Source organism: Marmota monax, unplaced genomic scaffold (assembly GCF_021218885.2).
Source record: "Marmota monax isolate L192 unplaced genomic scaffold, Marmota_monax_Labrador192_F-V1.1 WCK01_AAM20220418_F8-fsc00034, whole genome shotgun sequence".
Classification (NCBI taxonomy): Eukaryota; Metazoa; Chordata; class Mammalia; order Rodentia; family Sciuridae; genus Marmota; species Marmota monax.
In genome coordinates, this window is record NW_026693934.1 from 7,929,595 (window position 1) to 7,954,506 (window position 24,912).

The 24,912-nt window shown below is 33.0% G+C and overlaps 1 protein-coding gene across 6 annotated transcripts in view; it reads left to right on the plus strand.

Moving 5' to 3' along the window:
• Zranb3 (zinc finger RANBP2-type containing 3) overlaps positions 1 to 24,912 on the plus strand; it is a 232,121-nt gene that overhangs the window by 91,122 nt on the left and 116,087 nt on the right. For 4 of the 6 annotated variants that reach the window (XM_046463792.2, XM_046463794.2, XM_046463796.2 and 1 more), the window contains one exon: positions 4,215 to 4,233. In XM_046463792.2, coding sequence (XP_046319748.1) covers positions 4,215 to 4,233 — 19 coding nt within the window. Of the gene's footprint in view, positions 1 to 594; positions 1,096 to 4,214; positions 4,234 to 8,915; positions 9,000 to 24,912 lie in introns of those variants that run through there. The other 2 variants (XM_058585387.1, XM_058585386.1) reach the window with 2 other exon arrangements.

A 24,912-nucleotide genomic window follows, 5' to 3' on the forward strand; every position in this document is an offset into this window, starting at 1 on the left:
GGTATATCTGGAGCATATGCTAATAGCCTAATGTACATTTAAGACTTGTGTATGAGTATACTTAAAAATATGGGAATGTGTGATAACCTCAGGAATTTGGGGAAGATAAGAAGTGAAAATGACAAAGGATTGAGGACCCAAAAGGTTGGGAAAATGAGAGGTACTGGGGAAAAAGGCAGATATGAGAGCTAGAAGGAGACTCAGTTGCATGTGGAAGTTCCACTCAAGGTTTCTAGGAAGTGATGGTTCTATTTTGGACATTACAAAGAGGCCAAGCTAGATATGGGCTGCAGCCAAGGTTTCCTCACTATATACAAAGGCACTTGTCATTTCCCAAATTAGTGGAAAACAAGAATTCTTTTCATATTTTTGACCTAATTTTTTTCTTTTCTTAGTTTCCATGATTTTAGGACACTTGTATTTATATTTGGATTTTAAATTAGATTCGGAAAGGTATAAATCAGCAGGTTCTTTATGAACACATAATAAATTGTACTTATAGAGAATATTTCTAGAAAGAATCGCAAGAAATTGGTAATTAGCCTTATAGAGGGCAGTATCTGAGTCATCCTTAAGGAATAGAGATTGGAGAGACTTTCCATTTTGTACATTTTTCTGTTTCTCGAATAATGTGCTTTTGAATGTATCACCAAGTAAAAAACTTAATGAAATTAGAACTAAAAAATAAATTCATCATTTTGACTTTTTATAGTTATAGGGTAAATTTTTAAGAAATTATTGTGGTTGCAAAAAATACTGTGGTTTGGTCCTCTGGATTCATGGTCTTTATTGCTTGATCTTTTAGGGAAGTAGGTGGAAGTTATTCAGCCAACATTAATTAAGGTAGCTTTGGTCAAATATACTGTATTAAAGAATGGGAATTGATTTTTACTAATGGAAAAATTCAACATGAGTATCTCAAAGGCTTGTCTTCTCTTTGCAGTGATAGTTTACTGATGCTGAAGCGTACATGGCAATTGATTAAGTAGATGACTGTTTTCAGATATGATGCCTTTAATCCTATACCTAGAATTCCAAACAGAATAAGAGTGCCTATTTTATATCTACCCACCTCATTAATTTTTTTGTGTAATTGTAAGTATTTTTTGGAGAGCTTTACTGTTTTATTTTTGTGTATATAATCTGTTTATATGGGTGTTAATTATAGAAAAGGTGTTTTTTTATGTAAAAAAATTGAAGAAAAGCTTCACTTTAGATTCAAATTGTTCATTTCAATGTGTCTTTTAATAGAAATTTAGCTGGAATATAAAGTGTTTCTCCAAAAAGTATAATGCTGTTCAGTTTTCTCTCTGTATCAGAATTTGAATTAAAAATAGCAAACACCAAACATGTGCATCCAAAGATTTGGATGTTGTAAACACTGGAGTATATATTAATATTTTAAGTGGACGATTAATATAAGGAGCCTCAAGGTTTTGGAAACAATTCAGTAAAATGAAAAGTTGCTTTTGGTGTCTAGAGCCAAGCTGATAAATTACAGTGTAAAAAATTAACAATGATTTTGGATCAAATAATATTATTTATGTTTGTTACAAATGGAAAACTGAACTACCTGTAAAATTATTATAGAATTATAGGTACACCAAACCAAGTTTGGCAAATACAGTGGATAGTGTTTAACAAGGAAGTATTCTTTTTCATTGTTGGTTAAGGGTCCTATATCTTGGGTCCGATTTGCTATTTCTCAATGGGTGAAAAGCTATTTTATTTCCAAGGATAATGGTGATTATTGGCAGCCCTCCCTTTACAAAGTAGACTTTAGTTTTAATGAAATATTATATAAATTTTCTATAAAGTAATAAATGTATTAGCCATATTTTCCCTTTTACTTATTTATTTTGTGATAGTGGAGATTGACACCAGGGCCTTGCACATGCTAGGCAAGCACTCTACCATTAAGCTATGTCTCCCCTACCCACACTTTTAAATTTTTATTTTGAGACGAGGTCTTACTAAGTTGCCTATGCTGGCCTTGAACTTGCCATGTTTTGGTGTCTAACTGGACACTTCTTCTCAGTCTTTTGTCCTGGATCCTTCTCCTCTTTGTGATCTCTGATTATTGGAGTGCTCCAGGACTCAGTGTGTGAATGTCTTTTCTTTTCTCTATACTTTTTTCTCTATTGTGGTTAAAACAAACAAGCATAAAATTTGCTATCTTAACCATTTTAACTGCATGGTAATGTTAATTATGTGCATCTTGCTGTGCAGCCAATCTCTACAGCTCTTTCATCTTGCAGAACAGAAATGCTTTACTCTTTGAGCCACTCCCCTATTCCACCCTCTCTTCTCTCCATACTCTTCCTCTCTAGGTGTTTTCATCTAGTCTCCTGACTATAAATCATGTGTTTGTTACTTTGCTTTAGAATGTTTTTAGCTCCCCTCCTCCGTTACTTTACTTCCATTTTGCACACTTTTTCTTATTGTCTTCCTTTCTGTTTCTATTATCCTTATTTAGAATATGTACCATTCATCAAATTCTTACATACCAAGCTTCATTGCTTTCCAGATTTTCATGTTCTCCCATCTTGAATCTTTATCAAGGTATGTTTATTTTTGTTTTCTCAAGTTTCTCTCCTCAGATGGTTTCTATGAGTAGTGTTGTATTGAAGATCTTTGTTACCTTCAAGCATCTTTTTGCCATCCTTTACAAAAAAGAGGTAGATTGGCTGGGAATGGAGGTTATTTCTGCAAATGTAAGAAGTGGTGACACATGCTTGTAGTCCCAGCTATCTGGGAGGCTGAGGCAGGAGGATTGCTTGAGCCTACATGTTTTTTTGTTGTTGTTGTTTGTTTGTTTTTAATATTTATTTTTTAGTTGTAGTTGACACAGTCCCTTTTTTTTAAATTTATTTTTATGTGGTGCTGAAGATAGAACCCACGATGTTGCACATGCTAGGTGAGTGCTCTACCTCTGAGCCACAACCCCAGCCCTTTGAGCCTACATGTTTTAGACTAGCCTGTGCAACATAATGAGACCCCCATCTAGAAAATTAACAGGAGGGAGAAAAAAAGGAAGAATAAAGAAGAGAAAGTTCTTCAAAATAATAGGAATTAAAACTCAGTTTGTCGATAGGTTTAGTATGTATACCGTAACATATAATTAGATATTTAACTTATGCCAAAAGATGCTGACACTTGTTTTTTTTTTTTTTTTGCACCTTCACACAGCATTCTTCTAATCTCTATGAAATACCAATGGTGAAGATTAAGAATTGAAATGAAAGTGACCACAACACTCAGAGCAACCAATAGATCTTTATTGCAGCAGTGCAACAAAGGAGAAAAGAAAGAGAGAGAAAGAGAGAGAGAGAGAAGAAAGAGAGAGCAAGAGAGAGAGACAGAGCAAGAGAGAGAGACAGAGCAAGAGAGAGAGGGGCCTGGCAGGAGGGAGTTTTTATAGCCCAAATCTAATGACGCCTCTGGGTCTGCAAGCTGCCTTTTTGGCACAAGGGTGGGGTTAAGTGTTCAGCCTTGAGTGGGGGTTAAGTGTTCAGCCTTGGGGGGGTGGGTTGAGTGTTCAGCTTTGAAGTAAACAGGTGATAAAGGACCAGACACGGGGGGTTTGGGTGCGTGGGCTATCCTGCAGCTAACATTTGTTCAGCCTGCCCTGCACCTAACAAGAATGAAGTGGGAAGTCATTTGTACCATCACTTGCCATTTTGTCACATTTTGAAGGGTCAGTGCCACTCTCCATGGGTAGGCCATGGGCATAGCACATCTGAAGCTGTAATACTACCACATAGCCACATGCCTTTGCCAGCTGGAAAATCATATAAAATCAGAACTGGCCCATGTTTCCTCTACATTTATAAACATCTCTTTCTAGCCTGGTCCTTAAGTATTTGTCAACATTTTATGGTAGTGTCTCAAAGAGTAGAGCATTTCTGTTCTGCAAGATGAAAAGAGCTGTAGAGATCTGCAAGATGCACATAATTAACATTACTGTGCAGTTAAAATGGTTAAGATGACAAATTTTATGTTTGTTTGTTTTAAGATGATTGGTTTGATAATTAAGAAATTAGGGACTGGGGTTGTAGCTCGGTGGTAGAGCACTTGCCTAGCACTTGGAGGCACTGGGTTCTCTCCTCAGCACCACATAAAAATAAATAAATAAAATAAAGATATTATGTTCATCTACAACTAAAAAAATATTTAAAAAACAAGAAATTAATTTTTTTTTTATTTTTTTTCAGGTGTATGGTGGCTGATGAAGTAAGTATTTTCACATCTTTTATAAAATTATACAACAAATTTTTAATGAACTCTATTTTCCATATTCACTATTCTCCTTTGGTTTTCCATGATTAATATGTGTTTATGTAGAAAGAGAGAGTGATGAGGGAGAAAGATATGCAGGGTGGTAGAAGAAGAAGAAAGAATGAGTATGTATTAGTGTGTTTGTGTGCCGGGGTGTGCCTGGGTGTGTATGTGTGTGTTTGCAAAGCATATATCTGGGAAATATGTTAATATTAGTCACCCCCAATTTTATATTGTTTCCTAGGATGCACAAATGTGTTTTGAAATGTAGCCACTCAAAAACTGAACTCTTCCTTTCATAGTACTGCTTGAGTAAAACCTGAATTTTAATTATTTTGTTCTAAAGGTTATTGTTAATTGTTTCCTATGAGTATTAAATAGTGCTAAAATCCATTTTATTTTCACTAAACACTTTTATACAATTAAATGGCATGTACTTATCTCATATATGTCCATTTTAATGTTTTCTCAGTGAAATTGAAGCTCTTGTTACATGAACTATGATACTCAAGTAATTTCTGAGAATATTATAGTATAAATCAAAGTAATTTTGATACCGGTTTGAGAAATGTATTGCTGTTTTCATGATGTTTTTAAGAAAAATAACAAAACATACTTTTCAAAATACATTAGAAATGAAAGAACAAGAAACTAACTAAAAAATAGAAGTGGAATCTAGTTTTTAATTCTTCTAATTATTGTGTTTTAATCTTAGTTAAATATAAACTCCCATCAATATCTCATCTCTACAGTCTCTTTTTCAGGAAGAAAATGAACAAGAATATTTGTGAATACTATGTAAAAAAGTTGATGTTGGGATTCTCTGTTCATGCTGATTTGTAATTACCTAACTTTTTAGTTTAGATTTTTCATTCTATTTAAACTAGATGTTATTACTAGAAAGTTAATCATAGCCTATGAAGGATTTGAGCAATATAATTGGAGAAACAAGACACAGACGTTTAGAAGCAATTAACAGAAATTTCTCTTTCAGAACAGCAGGAGTTTCAACAGGCTCTCCTTAATTAATTTTAAGAATCCAAAATGACTTCACAAGGCTTGTGTTTTTTAGTACTTGAATATGTTTTCATGAAAGAATGTAAATTCATTTTTCAAAACCTCTAAGCTAGTCACTCTAACCATTTTCTCTTACATAGTATCTATGTGTCAAATATGTATGTGATATATATGTATATGTCTGTGAATATAATTTCAAAATAGTCCAGTTTTAGGGGAGGTACTGAGGAATGAAATTGACCAAATTATGTCACGTATGAATATATAACAACTAAGTCCACTATTATTTATAATTTTAATGCACCAATGCTATGTGTGTATATGTGTGTGTGTGTGTGCGCGCGCATGTATGCCAGTTTTATGTCCAAAGAAAATATAAAAGTTAACACCATTATTGATGATCTTCACAAGTAAGTCATGAGGAAATTTTAGAGGTCTTGGTACATCATTGGTACCTTGGTCTTAACTTGATTTTCAGAGATTTGAATAAGCCTTTAGATTAAAGGCTTATAGATTACTATGGAATCTCTCATTAATTGAGAGAAACATTTGGTCAGCACCTTAATCCCTGTTAACATTTACATAATTCTCCAACAAACCCCTCTTCTCCTCAGTGAACATTATACTTGAGCATGCAGAGTTCTTGATGAATCCTTAGCCAGCATATCTTCATTATATTGATTGCTTTTCATCACTTTTTATCATAGCATCTTTCACATGTTGAATTATTTGTCATCTTTCAAAACCTTATTTTTTACTTTAATAAGTTTAAAAGAGCCCTTTAATAGTTCCACAATTGCATTTCTCATAATGATTTTCACTAGGATTTTAAAGACTGATTCTTTGCCACCTAAGGGACTTAACAGGGTTTGTGATGTTAAATTCTATTAATAATATTAGTTAAGAAAACTTTCTCACCTTTACACATGAGTATGAAAAACAGGCTATAGAAATTAACAGTCTAAGATCACAATTCTTTACCACTAATATTCTCTATTAGTGATAGAATTGAAATGCAATTTTTTTGGGAATATTACTGAGTTGCTGTAGATGAAAGTAAATCAAAAGTGCAGAAGTAGAAAGAACTTGTGTATGTGTAAATTATATGAACTCTAGTTTGACCTTCATTTTATTTCCTATACTGTTCTCCTTTTGCTTTTATCATAAAATGTTATGAAGTTAAAGAAGGAAATACAGACTGTAATTTGAAGGTCAACCACTTTTTGATTGTTAAATTCAAAAATATATTTTGATAATGATGAGTATTTGACTCATCAAATAGCTGGGAGCCTTAGGAGAGCAATTTTACATCTGTATTATTGAACCTACTTTTTTTTAGATGCTTGAATACCCACTTGGAGTATTGTGTAATTTAACTGTCTGCTGTGATGTTTCTTCCCTAGATTTAGAAACACATGACTTCCTTCACTGGTGTTACCCACCTCTTAGTATCTTTCCACTATTATCTTTTTTTTTTAAATGTTTAGTCTTTGGAGGACTATATAATCCACCTTCTTGATGTATATAAGATAGTCATTAGTTTAAAATTGAAATGATTTAATTTGTTTAATTGTGTGATCATGTGTTTCAGTTATAAAACTACTTCTGATAAGCAACAATGCTGCAACATTTAATAAAATGAACTTTTTAAACTTAGCTTAAACTCTTTTAATTATTTCTTTTTTTCCCTTCTCTTATTTTAACACAATTGTTCTTTCAAGGACTGTATAGTGAATATACAGAAACACTTATGAATTTGCATTCCATAAATAATAGATTCAGACAGCAGTCTATCGTCAGGATTTTGCAGCATTATATTATACATTTTTTTTTTTGTACCAGGGATTGAACTAAAGGGTACTTGACTGCTGAACCACATCCCCAGCCCTATTTTATATTTTATTTAGAGACAGGGTCTCACTTAGTGTCTCACTTTTGCTCAGGGTGGTTTTGAACTTGCAATTCTCCTGTCTCAGCCTCCCAAGCCGCTGGGATTATAGGTGTGCGCCACCATGCCCAGCTTCATGTTGTTGTTGTTTTTTTTGTGTGTGTGTGTGTGTGTGTGTGTGTGTGTGTGGTGGGGATTGAACCCAGGGCCTTGTACATGAGAGGCAAATATTCTACCAACTGAGTTATATCCTCAGCCCTATACATTATTTTTTAATAATTATTTTTAAGCACTGTCCTTGTTTTTCATTTGAGAATTGTTTAAAATGTTCATTCACAAATAGATAATGTAAACATGAAAAAGTTTCACATTAACACAAACCAGGTAATTCAGTTGGCTGGTATCTGAGGAAAAGTACTAAACCTACATATTTTCTTTTTTTTTAATTAATTTTTTTAAAAATAAATGACAGCGGAATGCATTACAATTCTTGTTACACATGTAGAGCACAATTTTTCACATCTCTGGTTGTATATAAAGTATGTTCATATCAATTCATGTCTTCATACATGTACTTTGGATAATGATGTCCATCACATTCCACCATCCTTGCTAACCCCCTGTCCCTCCCACACCTCTGCTAGAGTTTGTCTATTCCTCCCATGCTCCCCCTCCCTACCCCACTATGAGGCAGTCACCTTATATCAGAGAAAACATTCGGCATTTGTTTTTTGGGGATTGGCTAACTTCATTTAGCACTATCTTCTCCAGCGCCATCCAGTTGAGTTTGAAAAACTTTATCAGATTTCTTTGCAGACAGAAATCTGCAGGTATCTGGAAATGCTGAAAGAACCCCTTGGGAAGGTTCTTTCTGCCCAGAAAACTTTAAAATTGAAATGGTGATTTAGACTCTCCCAATATTAACTTTATAGTTGTGAGGACTAAGAAATTAAATTTAACATGAAGTTTTAGTTTTCCTTTTATATGAGCCTACCCGTGTTTGACAAAGCAAGCTAAGATTGCAATTTTTATTTTATTGTCTTCTATAGTTCCTAGTTTTCTTTCCTCCTGCCCTAGTTGAATTTAACATGCTCTTCTTTTTGCTCTTTCTATTTCCAATTCATAACTCTTCATTTCAGCCCACGTTTTCTGAATGAATGAATAAGTGAAATAACTGATTAAATAGTTTATACTTAAATCTCACATGGCATGATCTGTCCTAGTGCTTTACATGTATTATTTAATCCCCATCACAATCTGTGGGTTTGTGTTATTATTATTATTATTTGTTCTCTTTTTACATACGAAAACTGAGGGATAGTAAATTAAGTAGATTGCCCAAGAATATCCATCTAAAATAGCCTGGGACCTGGTATTTGACCTGAAGTAATCTAGTACCCAGGTCTATCAGTGACTTTTTACTTATTTATTTTATTTTTTTGCTATTGGGGATTGAATGCAGCAGTGCTTAACCACTGAGCCCCATCCCCTTCCCTTTTTTAATATTTTATTTAGAGACACGGTCTCTATAAATTGCTGAGGCTCTTTGAACTTCATCTTCCTGCCTCAGCCCAGCATGTTTACTGTTATATATAAAGTTTCAGGGTACCAGACTTTACTTATTTTCTTTTCTTTTTTATTTTAATTTTATTTTTTACAATAGTAGGGATTGAACTCAGGGGTGCTCTGCCACTGAGCTATATCCCCAACCCTTTTTTATTTTTGTTTTCAGATAGGGAGTCACCACTAAGTTGCCAAGGCTGGCCATAAATTTGGAATCCTCCTGCTTCAGCCTCCCAGATTGCTGAGATTACAGGTACCCAGCTTGTTTTAACATATTTTTTTACTTTTAGCATTATACTGTGCTTCAGATGCATCTCATATGTATTCAACCCCAGTTCTAAAATCAGTTATTTCTCCAAGAAAATTAATTTGTTTTATTGAAGAATGATGCTAGAATGAGGATCCGGGCACTGCATGTGCTTATTTTTACTGAGGCATCTTTCCTTCTAGGTTCTGTTAGCTGACAGAAAAGGAGATAAATGTATGTATATGAACTTTCATATATTTATACTCAGATATTTGTAAATATTTGTATCCATAACTATCTGTAGCTCTAATAAAGTTAAGTATGAGTTTATACTGATATTCCAACTCGAATCCATTACCACATTGATTTTTGTTGCCTCTTCCACTTGCTTGTCTGTAATTCCCCATTCAAACAATGAGAACCTTGACTCCCACTATTTGCCACCATTAATTATTTCAGTTCCATTGTACATGTATGGTAGTTAAATGGTTGACCTGTGTCCTTATGTGAGATAATTTTATTAACTAGAGTACAGTGCTTTATCAGATGATTATACAGAATAGTTTTACTGTCCTACACAATCCTATGTTTTTCTCTTAATTCCCATTGGACCTGAACCTTGGCAACCACTGATATATTTAGTCACTCAAGCATCATCAATCCTAATTATAATTAATGATTCTAATTTTATGACAATAGAGTTTTTCATGGTGGTTCTATTCATTTAGTAATATTCATTAAAGTGACCTCCATGCCTTTTTGTAGCTTGATAACTTATTCTTTTTATCATTGACTAACACTGCATTACATGGATATACCACAATTTGTTTTTCTGTTCACCAAGGTGAAGCAACATCTTGATGACTCCCAGTTTTTGACCATTATGAATAAAAACTTGAGCTTTTTGTGTGGACACAAATTTCCCAGTCAGTTAGGTAAATATCTAGGAGTACCATTGCTGTACTATATGTTATATTAGTATTCTAGAAGCACCCTAAGAAAATACCACAAATTGATGGCCTAAAAAGTTTTTGTTGTTGTTGTTGTTTCTATTACAATTCTGGAGGCTAAAATTTTGAAATAACTGTTCAGCAGGGTTGGTTTCTTCTAAGAATTCTGAGGAATAATCTGACACCTTTCTTCTAGTTTTCAGTGAGGGCCAACAATTCTTGACAGTCTTTGGCTTGCAGATACATCACTTCATATTCACTCATATTCCCCCTACCTCCACAAAGACTATTCATTTCCAGAATTACTTAGGTCAGTACCTAAGTAATTATGTGTGTGTGTGTGTGTGTGTGTGTGTGTCTGTCTGTCTGTCTGTCTGTCAGTCTTTTATTAGGACACTAATCCAAATGAATTTAAGGCTTACTCTCCTCTGCTATGACCTCATGATGATTAATTAATTTATATCTGCAGTGAATTTATTTCCAACTAAGTTCATATCCTGAGGTACTAGAGGCTAGGATTTCAACATATCTTTTGAGACAGAGCATCAAATTCAACTCACAATCTGTGGTATGGCTGTTTACTTTTGTTAGTTAACTATCAAAACTGTCTTGCATATTGGCTATACAATTTTGTGTTCCCACTAGCACTGAATGTGAATTCCTCTTGCTTTGCATCCTCACAAGCAGTTGGTATTATAGTTTGTATGTGAGGTGTCCCACCCAAAAGCTCACCTGTGAGACAATGCAAGAAGGTTCAGAGGAGAAATGACTGGGTATAGCCTTAATGTAATCCGTGAGTTAATCACTGATTGAAGTGGTAGGATGTGGCTTAGAGGAGTTGGGAATTAGGTGGCTTTGGGATAAATTTATACCTGGAGAGTGGAGTTTCTTTTTCTGCTTCCTGATCACTGTGATGTGAGCCACTTCCCTCTGCCACACTCTTCTGCCATGATGTTCAGCCTCACCTTGAGCCCTGAAGAATGGAGCCAGCCTTCTATGGACCTCTGAAACCCTGAGCCCTCAAATAAACTTTTTCTCCCCTATAGTTGTTCTGGTCAGATTCTTTAGTCACAACAGCAAAACAGTTGATATTGTCATTTTTCTTTTAGCTATTCTCACAAATGTGTAGCAGTATCTTATTGTTGTTTTAATTTACAATTTCCTAATATCTTTTCATATACTCATGTGTCATCTGTATATTTTCTTTGATAAGTCTCTGTTTTAGCTCTTTGCCTTTTGTGTGTATGTATGTGTTTTATTGGATTGTTTCTTTTTTTTTTTTTTTTTTTGCTGTTGAATTTTGAGAATTCTAGCTTTTCTCCTGTTATCTTCTAAGAGTTTGTTTCACATTTTACATTAGTCCTGTCATCCATTTTAAGTTAATATTTGTGAAAATTGTTACATTTATATCTAATATTTTTTCCTGATAGATACCCCGTTTTCCAGTGCTGAAGCACCAATTATAAAAAAGATTATCTTTTCTCTGTGGTCTTCCTTTGTTGAATATCAGTGGCCATATTTCTGTGACAATACCACACTGTCTTGATTACTATAGCCTTATAGTAAGTCTTGAAATTGTGTAGTATTCATTCTCCAACTTTCTTCTTCAGTATCATATTCGCTATCCTAGGTCCTTTTTTACTTTCCTTACAAACTTTAGAATTATTTGTTATTGGTATTTGCATTGGGGTATTACATTCAGTTTAAAGATCAAGTTGTGAAGAATTGAAATATTTTTTAAATTTTTTTTTCTAATTAGTTATGACAGCAGATTGCATTTTATTTCATTGTATACAAATGGAGCAAACTTCATTTCTCTGTTTGTACACGATGTAGAGTCACACCATTCGTGCAATCATACATGTACCTAGGGTAATGATGTCCTTCTCATTCCACCATCTTCCCCTCCCCCACTCCTCTTTGCCCAATCCAAAGTTCCTCCATTCTTCCCATACCCTCTTCCCCCATTATGGATCAGCATCCACTTATCAGAGAGAACATTTGGCCTTTGGTTTTTGGGGATTGGCTTACTTCACTTAGCATGATATTTTCTAACTCTATCTATTTACCTGCAAATGCCATAATTTCATTCTTCTTTATATACCACATTTTCTTTATCTATTCATCTATTGAAGGATACCTAGGTTGGTTCCATAGTTTAGCTATTGTGAAGTGAGCTGCTATAAACATTGATGTGACTGTTTAACTATAATATGCTGATTTTAAGTCCTTTGGGTATAGTCCAAGGAATAGGATAGCTGGATCAAATGGTAGTTCCATTTTTCTAAGGCATCGCCAACTGCTTTCCAGACTGGTTGTACCAATTTGCAGTCCCACCAGCAACATATGAATGTACCTTTTCCCCCTCATCCTCTCCAACAGTTACTGTTGCTTGTGTTCTTGATAACTGCCATTCTGAGTGGCATTTACATTAGTCCTGTCATCCATTTTTGATTTGCATTTCTCTAATTACTACAGATGTTGAACATTTTTTTCATATATTTGTTGATTGATTGCATTTCTTCTTCTGAGAAGTGTCTGTTTATTTCTTTGCCCATTTGTTGACTGGGTTATTTGGTTTTTTGGTGTTAATTTTTTTGAGTTCTTTATATATCCTAGAAATTAGTTCTGTATCTGATGTGTGTGTAGTAAAGATATTCTCCCACACTGTGAGCTCTCTCTTCATGTTATTGATTGTTTCCTTTGCTGAGAAGAAGCTTTTTAGTTTAAATCTATCCCATTTATTGTTTCTTGATTTTATTTCTTGCACTTTAGGAGTCTGGTTAAGGAAGTCAGGACCTAAACCAACATGATGAAGTTTTGGGCCTAATTAGTTATACATGACAACAGAATTGAAATCTTATATTTAGTCTTTGGTCCATGAACACAGTTTAACTTTTCATTTATGTAGAACTTTCATTTCTTTTTTATCATTAGGTTTCTTCATATATGTCCTGTGCCTCTATTGTTAAATTTATACCTATGTATTTCATTTTGGGGAGTACTGTTATTATAATTTTTAGCATGATATTTTCCAACTCCATCCATTTACCTGCAAAAGCCATAATTTCATTTTTCTTTATATACCACATTTTCTTTATCTATTCATCTATTGAAGGATACCTAGGTTGGTACCACAGTTTAGCTAGGAAGGAAGGAAAAAGAAAGGGAGATAGAGAAAAAGAGAAGACTCTTTGTGTCTTATTGATTTGTTGTTGAGTTGAAACCGTGTGTAGTAATTAAGAAAGATTCACATTATTTTTTTCACAATGAGTATTGCATCTTAGCCAGTGCCTTTATAGTAGCAGTTCCAATATTTATTTTAAAGATTCTTTAAGATTATCTGTTGTAGGTAATCATTATCTGCAAATGGACAATTCTTCCTTTATAATATGTAGATCTTTTATTTCTTGTCTAGAAAATAAAGTTGTCTAGGTCTTCCAGTTCAGTGCTGTATAGGAGTGATGAGAAAAGACGTGCCTGCCTTATTCCTAGTCTTAGGGAGAAAGCCCCAACCCACACCCTTTCTAAGCATTATCTAAATATTTATTTTTTATGATATGTTATATATATATGACAGTAGAGTGTATTTTGACATATACATATATGGAGTATAATGTATTCTAATTAGGATCCTATTCTTGTGGTTGTACATGATGTGGAGTTTCACTGGTGGTGTATTCATATATGAACATAGCAAAGTTATTTCCGATTCATTCTACTGTCTTTCCTATTTCCATTCCCCATCCATTCCATTTATTATCTATTGTTTAATCTGAGAATCTTTTAAACCCCAGCCCTTTTAATTCTGAGACAGAGTCTTGCTAAATTGCCCGAGCTAGAGACTCAAACTTGTAATCCTCCTGTCTCAGCTTCATGAGTTACTGAGTTTACAAGCTTACCACTGTGCCCAGCTCAATCTGAAAATTTTTATCTTGAATGCTATTTCTGACGTAATATTTTATTTGAAAAATGTTTATGTTGCTTTGAGAAAGCTTAAGAACTGCTCTTTTTTAGATTATTAGATTTTTTTTTGTGTTCTCTTTTTGTATATTACAGTGAGATAAGTCATGTACTTTTCGTAAGCTTTATCTAATTTTACTCATCAGTGACCTAAAAGTGTTCCGAAGAATGATTGAATCTTTGGCATTTTGTGCAAATTCTAATCTTCTCATCTTCTTTCAAACTCTTTAAAGCTGATTTAGAAAATTAAAACTAGAATATATTTTTTAATAATGATAAGATTTTACTGTATTTTGAAATTTTATGTATTTAAGCCTATGAGAAATGAAATATTTCTAGAGAGTCAAAGATTTTAGGACAGCCAAGCATTCAAAAGAAAATTTTTTAACTATAAAGATTTTGTAGGAAATATTTTTTCAATATTTCTGCTTCTTTCAACATTATACTCTGAGCATAATTTAACCTTTTTTGTTGCCTTGTTTAACAGAGAAGGTCAACTACTGAGATAAATGAGGCTCTTTATATTATTAATATCTTAAGCTGTTTTAAGGTATGTGTCTACTCTTCATTTTTGCAACTCCAGAGCCTTTTTCTTCCCAGGCCTAAGTGAGTTGCCAGCCAAAATAAAATGGCTCTTTTTTTTTCTACTTTTACTATTGTTGATCCTGAGGCTATTAATGATAAACAATTTTACAATAGATAAGTGAACAAATACTATCTGCTGAATATGCTCATCACTTTTCAATACATTTTTGTTTGAAATCTATATTTTAGGTTATTTTATAATATATCAATAGCTCAGAGATTAAGTTAGTTATCTTACTTTTTTGTTTCAACATTAAATCCTAGCATTTATAACTTAATTTATTCCAACATTTTCATGATATTTTGTTATTTACTCTAACTTCTTAGTTAACTATAAGTTTAATGAAATATTTGTACTATTTTTAATATCACTAGTATCTCATTAAAATAAAATCAAGGGACTAGGGTTGTGGCTCAGTGTGAAGACCCTGGGTTCAATCCTCAGCACCACATAAAAGTAAATAAATAAAACAAAGGTTAAAATAAAAACCCTAATTTAATTTCTTTTATTTATTGCTATAGTCATTATTGATTGCAAGTAACATTTATTTTTATTCCTAACCCAACTTAAAATTTATTTCTGAGGAAAAATTTTTTAGATAATATTTTCATTAAATAATATTAGATAATATTTTCATTAAATTTTCTTGAAGTCCAGATACATTTTCTTTAGTCATCTGGTTTTACAAAACTAGAATCAATTTTTTTAATTTGACATGGCTAATATTCAATAAATTAGAACTGTGACTAGCATATAATGACCTTATAATTTTGACATATCTCATTACTTTTTATAGATTAAATTTGAACTCGTTAAGTAATAATTGATGGATTCTGCAATTTTGAGCCTATTCTGTACATAGATTAAGAAATTTTATACCATTATTAATTCTACTAGAAGACAGTGAAGAGAAAGAACAGAGAAATTATTCAATAATATCTTTAGTCATAGTGGGAAAACAAAGAGATATCCCTATCCAGTAAAAATATCAGAAAACAAATATATCTCCCTTGCTTTAATTCTACCCTAGAGTTCATGATGACATTGTATTATAGGAAAAATTAGGCTTAACTATGTCTAATACAGAAGTAACCTATATAAACTCTATCCTAGAGAAGAGAATTGTATAGTTAGGACCCAGGAAATAGGACAGTTTCTTTTTAGACAAAAATATTGTCTGTAAAAATACATATAACATTTAATTTTTAACTAGTAAGTACTTTAAACATATAAAAATTAATTTTTAACTATAAGTACTTTAAAAGCAACGATAATTTTCTGTTTCTTATTGCTTAATAGTCCTACTTTTTTTTCTGTATTACCTAAATAGCAACTTTTATTTTTAGTAGCATTCCATGTCTTTTTCTTAGACTAGCAAAATTGATGTAACAACCTTATTTGCTTCACATTCTTGTTTCCATTTCTGTAGATAGTCCTTCAGCCTAATCTCAGGCTTTGGGGTCCTTTCTTTCTGTTTTTTTCTTTAAAAAGTATCTACTAAACTCAATAGGATTTCATTTTGTTATCTTTGCCATTTTGGCAACTAGTAGAGGATGTAATTAACTAGCAGTTTCTTTTCTTGTTGCTTGTTTCCTTTTTCATTTTATATAACCATTTAAGCAAATTAATTCTTAGTTATCTTTCTAAAAAACTTTTTTTTGTTTTATTTGCTTGTTTGTTTCTTACCAAGCTTTCCTTTTTATTTCCTTGGTGATATGTATATAATAACCATTTTTAAATAGCCTCATTTCTGAAACTAAGTAGGGAATCTCTGACATTGCTTAATTAACATTTTTTAAAAATACTGAATTGAAATGTAGAGTTTGTTCTCATGGTTCTAAAGTGATTGCTATGTGTCAATGCATAAATTGACAGATTAATCCAAGTAATTGTTCAACTGAAGCATTCCAGTAACCTTGCAAAAATTATATCTCTGGAACTGTTGATTGATTTCCTTTAGATTGATTTGCATTTGATTGCTTGTTTTGAAAGCAGAAATAATTTTTCTTTTGTTACAAATAAGTAGTGGCTTATTTATTTACTTCACTGTAATTGTTATATGTCATTATATACCTACTGAAAATATTATTTTAATATACTTATCTGAATTTCAACATAAGACTAATTGTGATTTCAAATTATACTGTTGCCACATTAAAAAAAGGATATAAAGCATTGCACTGTAATTATGTACCTTGCTAAGCAAGAGATTTACTCATGATCTTTTATAAAATAGCTAGCTGAACTGATCTGTCAATGACAATAATCAGGTTTGCCAAATGCAAATTCTCACAGTATGCCTTTGTTTCCTAGACCTCATATTGATAAACTTTTGAAAGACCGTTTTATTTATATTTGTGAACAATTAATTCAGTTTCATTATAAACATAATTTGTATTTTTCATTCTCTTAAAAATGCATTATACTTCATTTCTTTATGTTCATTACATCTGAAAATTTCATTGATATAAATTATTTTGCATTTGTTAAGCAGTTAAGTTTAATCTTCGATGATGCTTAAATATATCACATTGATTAACTGCCTGAAATAATAGATAATCAAATGGATTTTTAAATTAGTTTTTCTTTCAGAGATTTTATCAGACTTCTAAAATTAGTCATTTTCTCTTAAATGGCAAGTTCATCTAAATAGATTATGAAGTTAGAAGCCAAATTCTGCTGTTGGTAAACTTTTTCTACATTCCGTATGGCAAGATAGAAATCACTGTGTATTTATTGTTGTTGTTGGTGTGTGGTACTGGGGATCGAATCCAGAGCACTCTGCCACTGAATTAAGTATGTCATTTTTTTTTTTTAGCCATGTCTTATGACTAAAATTAAATGTGAATATCACTAAAAATTTTGAGTTAGAATAGAATGCTGCCTATGTTAGAGATATAACTTAATTTTTAGAAAACACATTAAGCTATGTTCAGTAATTTCTAAATTTTGAAATTTACAATATTGAGATTGGTATTTTTTTATTGAGTGAAACTTTTCTCAAGAAACACATAAATGATTTTTATACATTTTCCTACTTACGTCCTTTAAATGAGTAATATATAGTCTTCACATTGGTAAAATGAAAAATCCAAGTATTGAAAATCCTCAGTTGGAAAAGTAACTTTCTCTGAGTCTTAACCTAATAATGAGTAGAAGTAAAATTGGGAGTTCATAACCAACTTGAATCTAATGTATGAAATATGATATGTCAAGAGCTTTATAATGTTTTGAACAACCAATAAAAAAAATAAAATAAAATAAAATAAAAAAAAAAGAAGAAAATGTTGGGACAAAAATCATGCAATGCTAGGCTTTTTCAGTTTTTACCTGTTCATTTTCCCATGTGGGTTTGACTGATATTTTTAAATTACTTCTTTCATTCTAAAGTATATGTATGTTTAACTTATGCACCTCTGTTTTTCGTTCCTTCTCCCATGTCCCTCTTCTTTTATCTCCAGCATCGGAAAACATCAGAAGACTGACTGTATAAGAAGCTGCAGTCTAGATGTTGACATAAAACACTAGTTTAAGGCCCAGAAATTTAGCCTGGTGTGGTGGTGCATGTCTGTAATTCTAGCAGCTTGGGAGGCTAAGGCAGGAAGATTGCAAGTTTGAAGCCAGCCCTTGCTACTTAATAAGGCCCTAAGCAACTTAGCAAAATTCTATCTCAGAATTTAAAAATAAATAAATAAATAAAGACCGAGGATGTGGCTCCTTGGTTTAGTGCCCCTTGGTTCAATCCCCAGTACCAAAACAAAAAACCCCCAAAATTTACTACTCCTTCAAAGAAGCTCCCCCTCCCTCGCCAACCTACCCTTTAGTGTACCCTGTTTCAGAATAATGTTTTAGAAATAGATACGTACACAGCATGAAAGACTTAATGAAAGCTCAAAAGTCTGAATTTCCTTCCCTAAAACTCCTTGAAGTTACTGCCTATAATGGCAAGACTAATAACCAACCAACCAACCCTCCCTCCCTTTTCCCCTCCCTCTCTACTTTCTCTCCAACCCTTTTTTCCTTTCTGTGTCTTTTTTATATCCTCAGTCATTATTAACTGGGTCAGATTTACTATTTTTCTTTTCAATATACTATTTTTCAAATTATTATTTACTGGTGTGTTTATCAGTTTTTCATCATCATGACCCAAATATATGACAAGAACAACTTAGAGAAGGAAAAGTTTATTTGACTCACAGTTTGAGAAGTTTCCCAGCCATTTTTTTTTTTTTTTTTTTTTTAGTTTTTTATTTTGAGACAGATCAATTGCCCAGGTTGGATTTGAATTCGTGATCCTCCTGCCTTTGTCTGCTGAGTTATTGGAATTACAGGGATGTGCCACTGCACCCAGCTTAAATTCTTTAGTTAATACTTAGGTATTACTAATATTAATACCATTTTTTTCTCTGGATTCTTTTAGGTATCTTAGTATTTGATCACATTATTTGTAACAAATAGATTTTTTTTTAATATTTTTATCTTTCAGGGATGCAGATGTAGCTCAGTGCAGAGTACTTGCCTAGTGTGTGCCAAGTCCTGGGTTCAATCCCCAAAAAAGAAAGAAACAAAAAAACTAAACAATATTGTATCTAAATATATCTTTAATTTCTTTCTCTGGCTTTTAATATAAATGATAATGCTTTTTTTTTTTCTCCATTAAGCATGGTATATATCCTTTTGGGTTAAGATATAGACTTTTTTTCATATGGAGTTATTATCTTTTTTAGTAATTGTTCATGATCTAGGTCTTTTTATTCCATACATTTATTGATTCATTATAATTACACAAAATGGTGGAAATAATTGTTACATATTGGTGTATGCACCCAATTTGGCCATTGTCATTGTCCAGTATTTCCCCTTTCCCTTCCCCCTCCCTTTCCCTCCTCTGTTTGCTCTACTCTCCTGATCTCCCTTTAATAATATAGAGCTTTTTAAAATAATCAGGAATGAAATTTAAATTTAAATATTATTATTTGACATTCTTCCTTTGATCTATTAGTATCATGAATTATAGTAACAGATTTTCTGTTACTGTCTGTTCTTGGACTTAAACTCCTCTTAGTTATTATGTATTATTTTTAAAAAAAACATTTTTTAGTTGTTGATGGACCTTTATTTTATTTATTTATTTACATATTGTGCTGAGAATTGAACCCAGTGCCTCACACTGAGCTATAACTTCAGCCCCATTTATGTATTCTTTTAATGTTCTACTAAATTGACTTTTCTAAGAGTTTACTTACAATGTCTATACCAGTACTCACACGGAAGATTGATCTTGATCCTTTTTGCTGCCTTTTATATTTGGTATCCATGTTATGTTGACTTTTAAAAATATTTTGTAAAGAATTTAGAAATATTTCTCTTTTGGCATTGTCTGAAATCGGTTATCATTTCTTCTTGACTACTCCTTTTGACGATTAGAATAGCTTTCTTGTCCTTTCTCTAAGCACAAGTGATAGTAGTTTGTAGAATGGTGACTTTCTTCTTTTCAGTTGTTTATTTGGAAGTTATTTTATCATTATAGGACAGTTGGAAGAACATGAATAATATAAAAATCCATATACCCTTTATTCAGATTCATGCAGCCTTTCTGTCCAATCTGGAACCTCTTTCCTGCTTCGCATTTGCTATCCTCCACATGGGCTTCTCTCTAAGCCCAGCTTTGGACTACAAAGCACAGCTCAATGTCTTGTCTTTAGAGAGAGAGAAATGTTTTCCTCCCATCCTGCTACTCTGCAACTCATCTCCTCTATAGCTTTACTTTTTCCCAGTGCATTCTCTACAGGAGAAAGCCTGCTCCAGCCAATGAGAACAAGGCAACCATGAGGGAAGTGTTACAGCAAATTTCCTAAATTTAGTCTCGAGTAAAGAGAGAGAAGATCAGACCTGGATGCATATACTTGTGGCCTTTTCCGTCTCTTATTTTCCCCTGAGATGGGAACACATTACTGAAACACATACATAGACACACAGTGTTCTAAAAACAAAAAAATACTGTTCACATATGCCATCTAAAACTCCCTAAAGAACAAGGAAATAGTTCTGCTAAAACATACACCACCACCCCTTAATAATAATAAATAAGAGAATATAGGATTTCAATTTGACATTTCCCTATATGGATTTCCTAGCTTAATTTCAATCCTAAAATTTTAAATCCACATATTTTTAGGGGTTTTCCAAAGGATCATCTTCTAGAACAAATGGGCCACCTATCTTTAAGAGAAGCCCACCTCATATTTCCACAACGAAAAGTTTTAAACTTTAAAACTGGAAACATTTTCAATTTCAAAAAATTCTCAATCAGCAGTATGTTCTATAATCTAGAGGCATAAAAATTGCTACTTTAAAAACAATCACAGTATATAAAATTGAAACAAATTCTGTGTTGGGATCATTGTTACTTTATTGCTCTTAATAATTTTATGGAATAAGACATTCAGAAAACATTAAATTATTCTTCTAAGTAAAATGGTAATTACTATTTTGAAAACATGGATAAATTGTACCCCTGAAGTTAGTATATTCTATGTAATTCTTATATAGACATCTGTGCTATTATTGATTCAAGGCTTTGGCTCTTAATAGTGATTTAGTCTTAATTGTGATGAAACACTGGAGGGTTCCACTTTAACAAATTCCATTGCAGTTAGAGCCAAGGGCTTTAAACCACCTATTGAGTGTAGTTATTTCTGTACATTAAAATTACTTGAAGTGTATTATTGCTTTTATAATAGACTGTTATGCTATTTTAAATTCTTCTCAACATATTGAAATTTAAGAAAATGTGTTAAAAGTTTATTTCCGAGGAAAAAGTAGTCCTAGACAATCATCTTCCTATTTGCAAATTTTGTCTATAATATGGTAGTTTATACTGTTTTTAATTTCTTTCCTTAATGGGAATGTGAGCTTACCTTATATACTTCTATCTTCTAGTATGGAACCATGTCCCTTTTTAGTTTGTCCCATCAAACTTTATCTACTGTTATATGATATCCTAAAAATGAATTACCAACAACAAATACCATAAAAGTTGGTGACTAAATACTTTATGTTGATAAAAAATCTTTCTAATTTCTAGGAATTATCTGTTATCATTTAACTATGGGATCTTTTAACTAAAGAAATACTTAATTAAATGTTTAGAGTTGTTACCAAGAAAGATAGATTGATAAAAACATATGTAAAAGTAATTTTAGGTGAATTCTCTAATAATGAATGATATCATCTTCAGGTGGATTAAGAAATGGCCAGATTAAGAAATTAATTCTTTTCGATGATGCCAAGTTAACCAAATTCTGAGATTTTTCCCTCAAGCTAACAAGACTCAAGGAAATCTTTTCATAAGAGTCATAATGCCAGTTATAAGTATTGAAAAGTGATTTTCCCTGTGTTGTGGTCACCCTGAAGAGACAGAGAGGACCCTTTCACCCAAAATTTGGTCCAGTGTCACGAATGAGGATGCCACAGACACTGGGAGGTTATGAAAAAGTATATTTATTAATGGTGTAATAAGACTTTCTGGGGAGAGCAGATCAGGCTCCCAATCACATATGAAAATGCCTTGAAAGAACAAAGAAAGGAGACTGATTTGGTTTGTTATTAGGTTTACAGGGAGAAGTTAGAGTGAAGAGTCACACCATGTGGGCCAGGATTTACATAGTTTTCATTTCCTACCAGTGCCAAAGGAAGTAGCACCCACACTTTCTTATCAACTTGCTCAGAATTGGGGCAAAACTGGATAAGGGGCTTGAAGACATCAGCATTAAAAGTCCTACTTTTTATTGCATCCTTTTGGGTTTTTTTCTTCCATTGCGAAATCTATCAGAGAATGTTCATTTCTTTCTTCTTAAAACCATAGCATTGTGGTTAAAAACAGGCTGCTTTCATCTGTTTCTATCAGAAACTGTTCAGATTCCCAAACTGTTTACTGTGCCATTTAGACATGAAAATAAAACCTCAGAGGATAGGAAACTTGGGAGAAGAATCCCCCCAAATCTTCATACACATTACCCTGAAATCATTGGCCATCTCCTAAACTATACATACATCATAGGAATTTGGAATTGGAAGGACAAAGCACTAAATAGAAATGTCAGCAATATTGTGGTGCTAAGGAGACCAAGATCAGAACTGAACCTTGCTGAGGTTGAAAATTCTTGATAAGTACCCTGTTTGGGCTTCTCCTGATCTCCCAAGTAGCCACTTTCTAGAAATGAATACCAGGCCCTGGAAATAAGGGCACAGCTGAAATAAACCTGCCTTTAAAAAGCTTTACACCAAGTATTGGGAGTGAGATATCTACTTGTACTCAGTCTACCTGCTAAAAGAAAGCTTAACCTAATTTCTTTTGGAGGAAAGTAATACCATCCAAGGTCTCTATAATTTTTTTCATTTGTGCTATCTGGAATTAAATAAGAAAATATGAGGGGTATTAGAAAGGACCAAAAGACTTTTACTTCCAAAATTCCATTTAATATATTTCTTTTTGGTGGTCTTTTATCTAGCAAAAGAACATTTTACACAGCAAATCCATACAATTTTCTTATTAATCTTTGAAATTTCATTGGTAAAATGTAACTTTACTTGAATGATTCTGATTTTTTTGTTTTTCTTAATAGTAGCAATTAAAAAAAATACATAAAACAAGGTTTTCATAATAGGGACTTTTTGAAAAGCCAAGACCACCCTTTTCTCTTTTCTTTAATCTTGCTCATCATTTAAAACTCATTGTTTTAGTTTTCTTTTTTCTTTTTCACTTTGAATAGACATTAAGCAGAATCCCTGTCTTTTAGTCTTTTTTCCAATTGTTCACTATGGCAATTACTTTTTTAAATGTTAAGGATTATTGAGATATAATTTACCCTTCTAGGTAAGTTAACTTGTATTTTTTAAACAATATTTTTTTAGTTGTAGATGGATACAATATCTGTTTATTTTTATGTGGTACTGAGGATCAAACCCAGTGCCCCACATGCAAGGCAAGCACTCTACCACTGATGTACAGCCCCTGCCCAGTTAACTTGTTTTTAAATACAATTCTATGAGTTCTGCAAATGCAAGCAGTCATGTTGTTATTTAGTAGAGATGAGCAGTTGGTTACATAGCAAATCACAGATTTACTCTAAGTTACTCTTAAAGTTTTCCTTAAATTACTACTAAAACTTGTAGCAGATAACTTGTTAAAAAAAAAATGGTACACAGATGTTGAGAGTAAGCAAAGGAAAACAAAAGGAGCTAATTTGGGGAAATGCATCAAAAAAGAATTAATGGAGCTAACTCTTGACAAGATTCATTGAGGTTGATGTTAAGGTGAGCTAATAGTTAGGGCTACAGGTTATCTTCATATCTTGGAAGGGAAATTCCTTTAGTAGCACTAGGATAACTTATGATGGGTTACTGACCCCAGTGCCCACATTAACATGGTGTTGACTTGTAAATGAAGCCCCACTGAATGGAAAAGACACAGAGACAATTCCTGGAAGGACCAGTCAGGGTCAGAAACTCTGATGCCTTGTGGGAAAGAGGAATTGAATACCTGATTGGCAAAGAGTATAGAAGGTGGTCCCCACTTCCCAGGTCAAACATCAAACAGCAATAATTTTGGAGACAGCATTGTTTCCTTTCTCATTCTTGCTCAGAGAAGTCCCACTCTCTCCCTTGAAAATGCTCTGTGCTTGAGCCTGACTCTACTTTTCACCCAACTCTCATTTTGCTTCCACTGAACCTTCACTTGTGAAAGCAAAAATAACCAAAATGGGGAACAGGACTTCAACAGATCAGCAAGCTTTCTATTAAGTAATGGAATGGCACATTTTCAGGAGAGAACATGGAAACTGGTTACAAGAGGGGTCTGATTTTTATAGGGGTTAAGTGAGAGTTAATCATAGAAGAATGTTAGTGTGACTTAATCATTAGAGACTTAATTAAAGCAGAAAGTGTTGGTTGAGCAGTCAGGAAAATAGTTGTTGAACCATTGATTGTGAGAGTTCAGAGCCTGTTGTTTTCCTTCTCTCCCAACCTGTTGACCTCCTTTCTTCCTGTTTTTTTTTTTTTGTTGTTGTTGTTGTTGTTTTCCGCATCCTTCAACTTGAATAAAATTATCTTGCTTGACTTTCAGTGTCTGGCTTTAAATTTTCTTTCCTCTGAACAGAGGAACTGAGGTTTGGAGCTTCAGCTCCCTGCTCTTCTGTGATAATGTCACTGCCACTAAAATAAAAGTGTAGACCAGCTATATATCAAAAGTTCCTTATGTTGCTCCATTCCTCCACCACTAGCCCTTGGCAACCATTGATCTGCTATCTGTCCCTGTTGTTTTGCCTTTTCCAGAATGATATTTAAATGGAATCCTATTATATGGAGCAAAAGCTTGCACCTTTTGGTGGTGAGAGGTAGTGCTGGGATCGAACCCAGA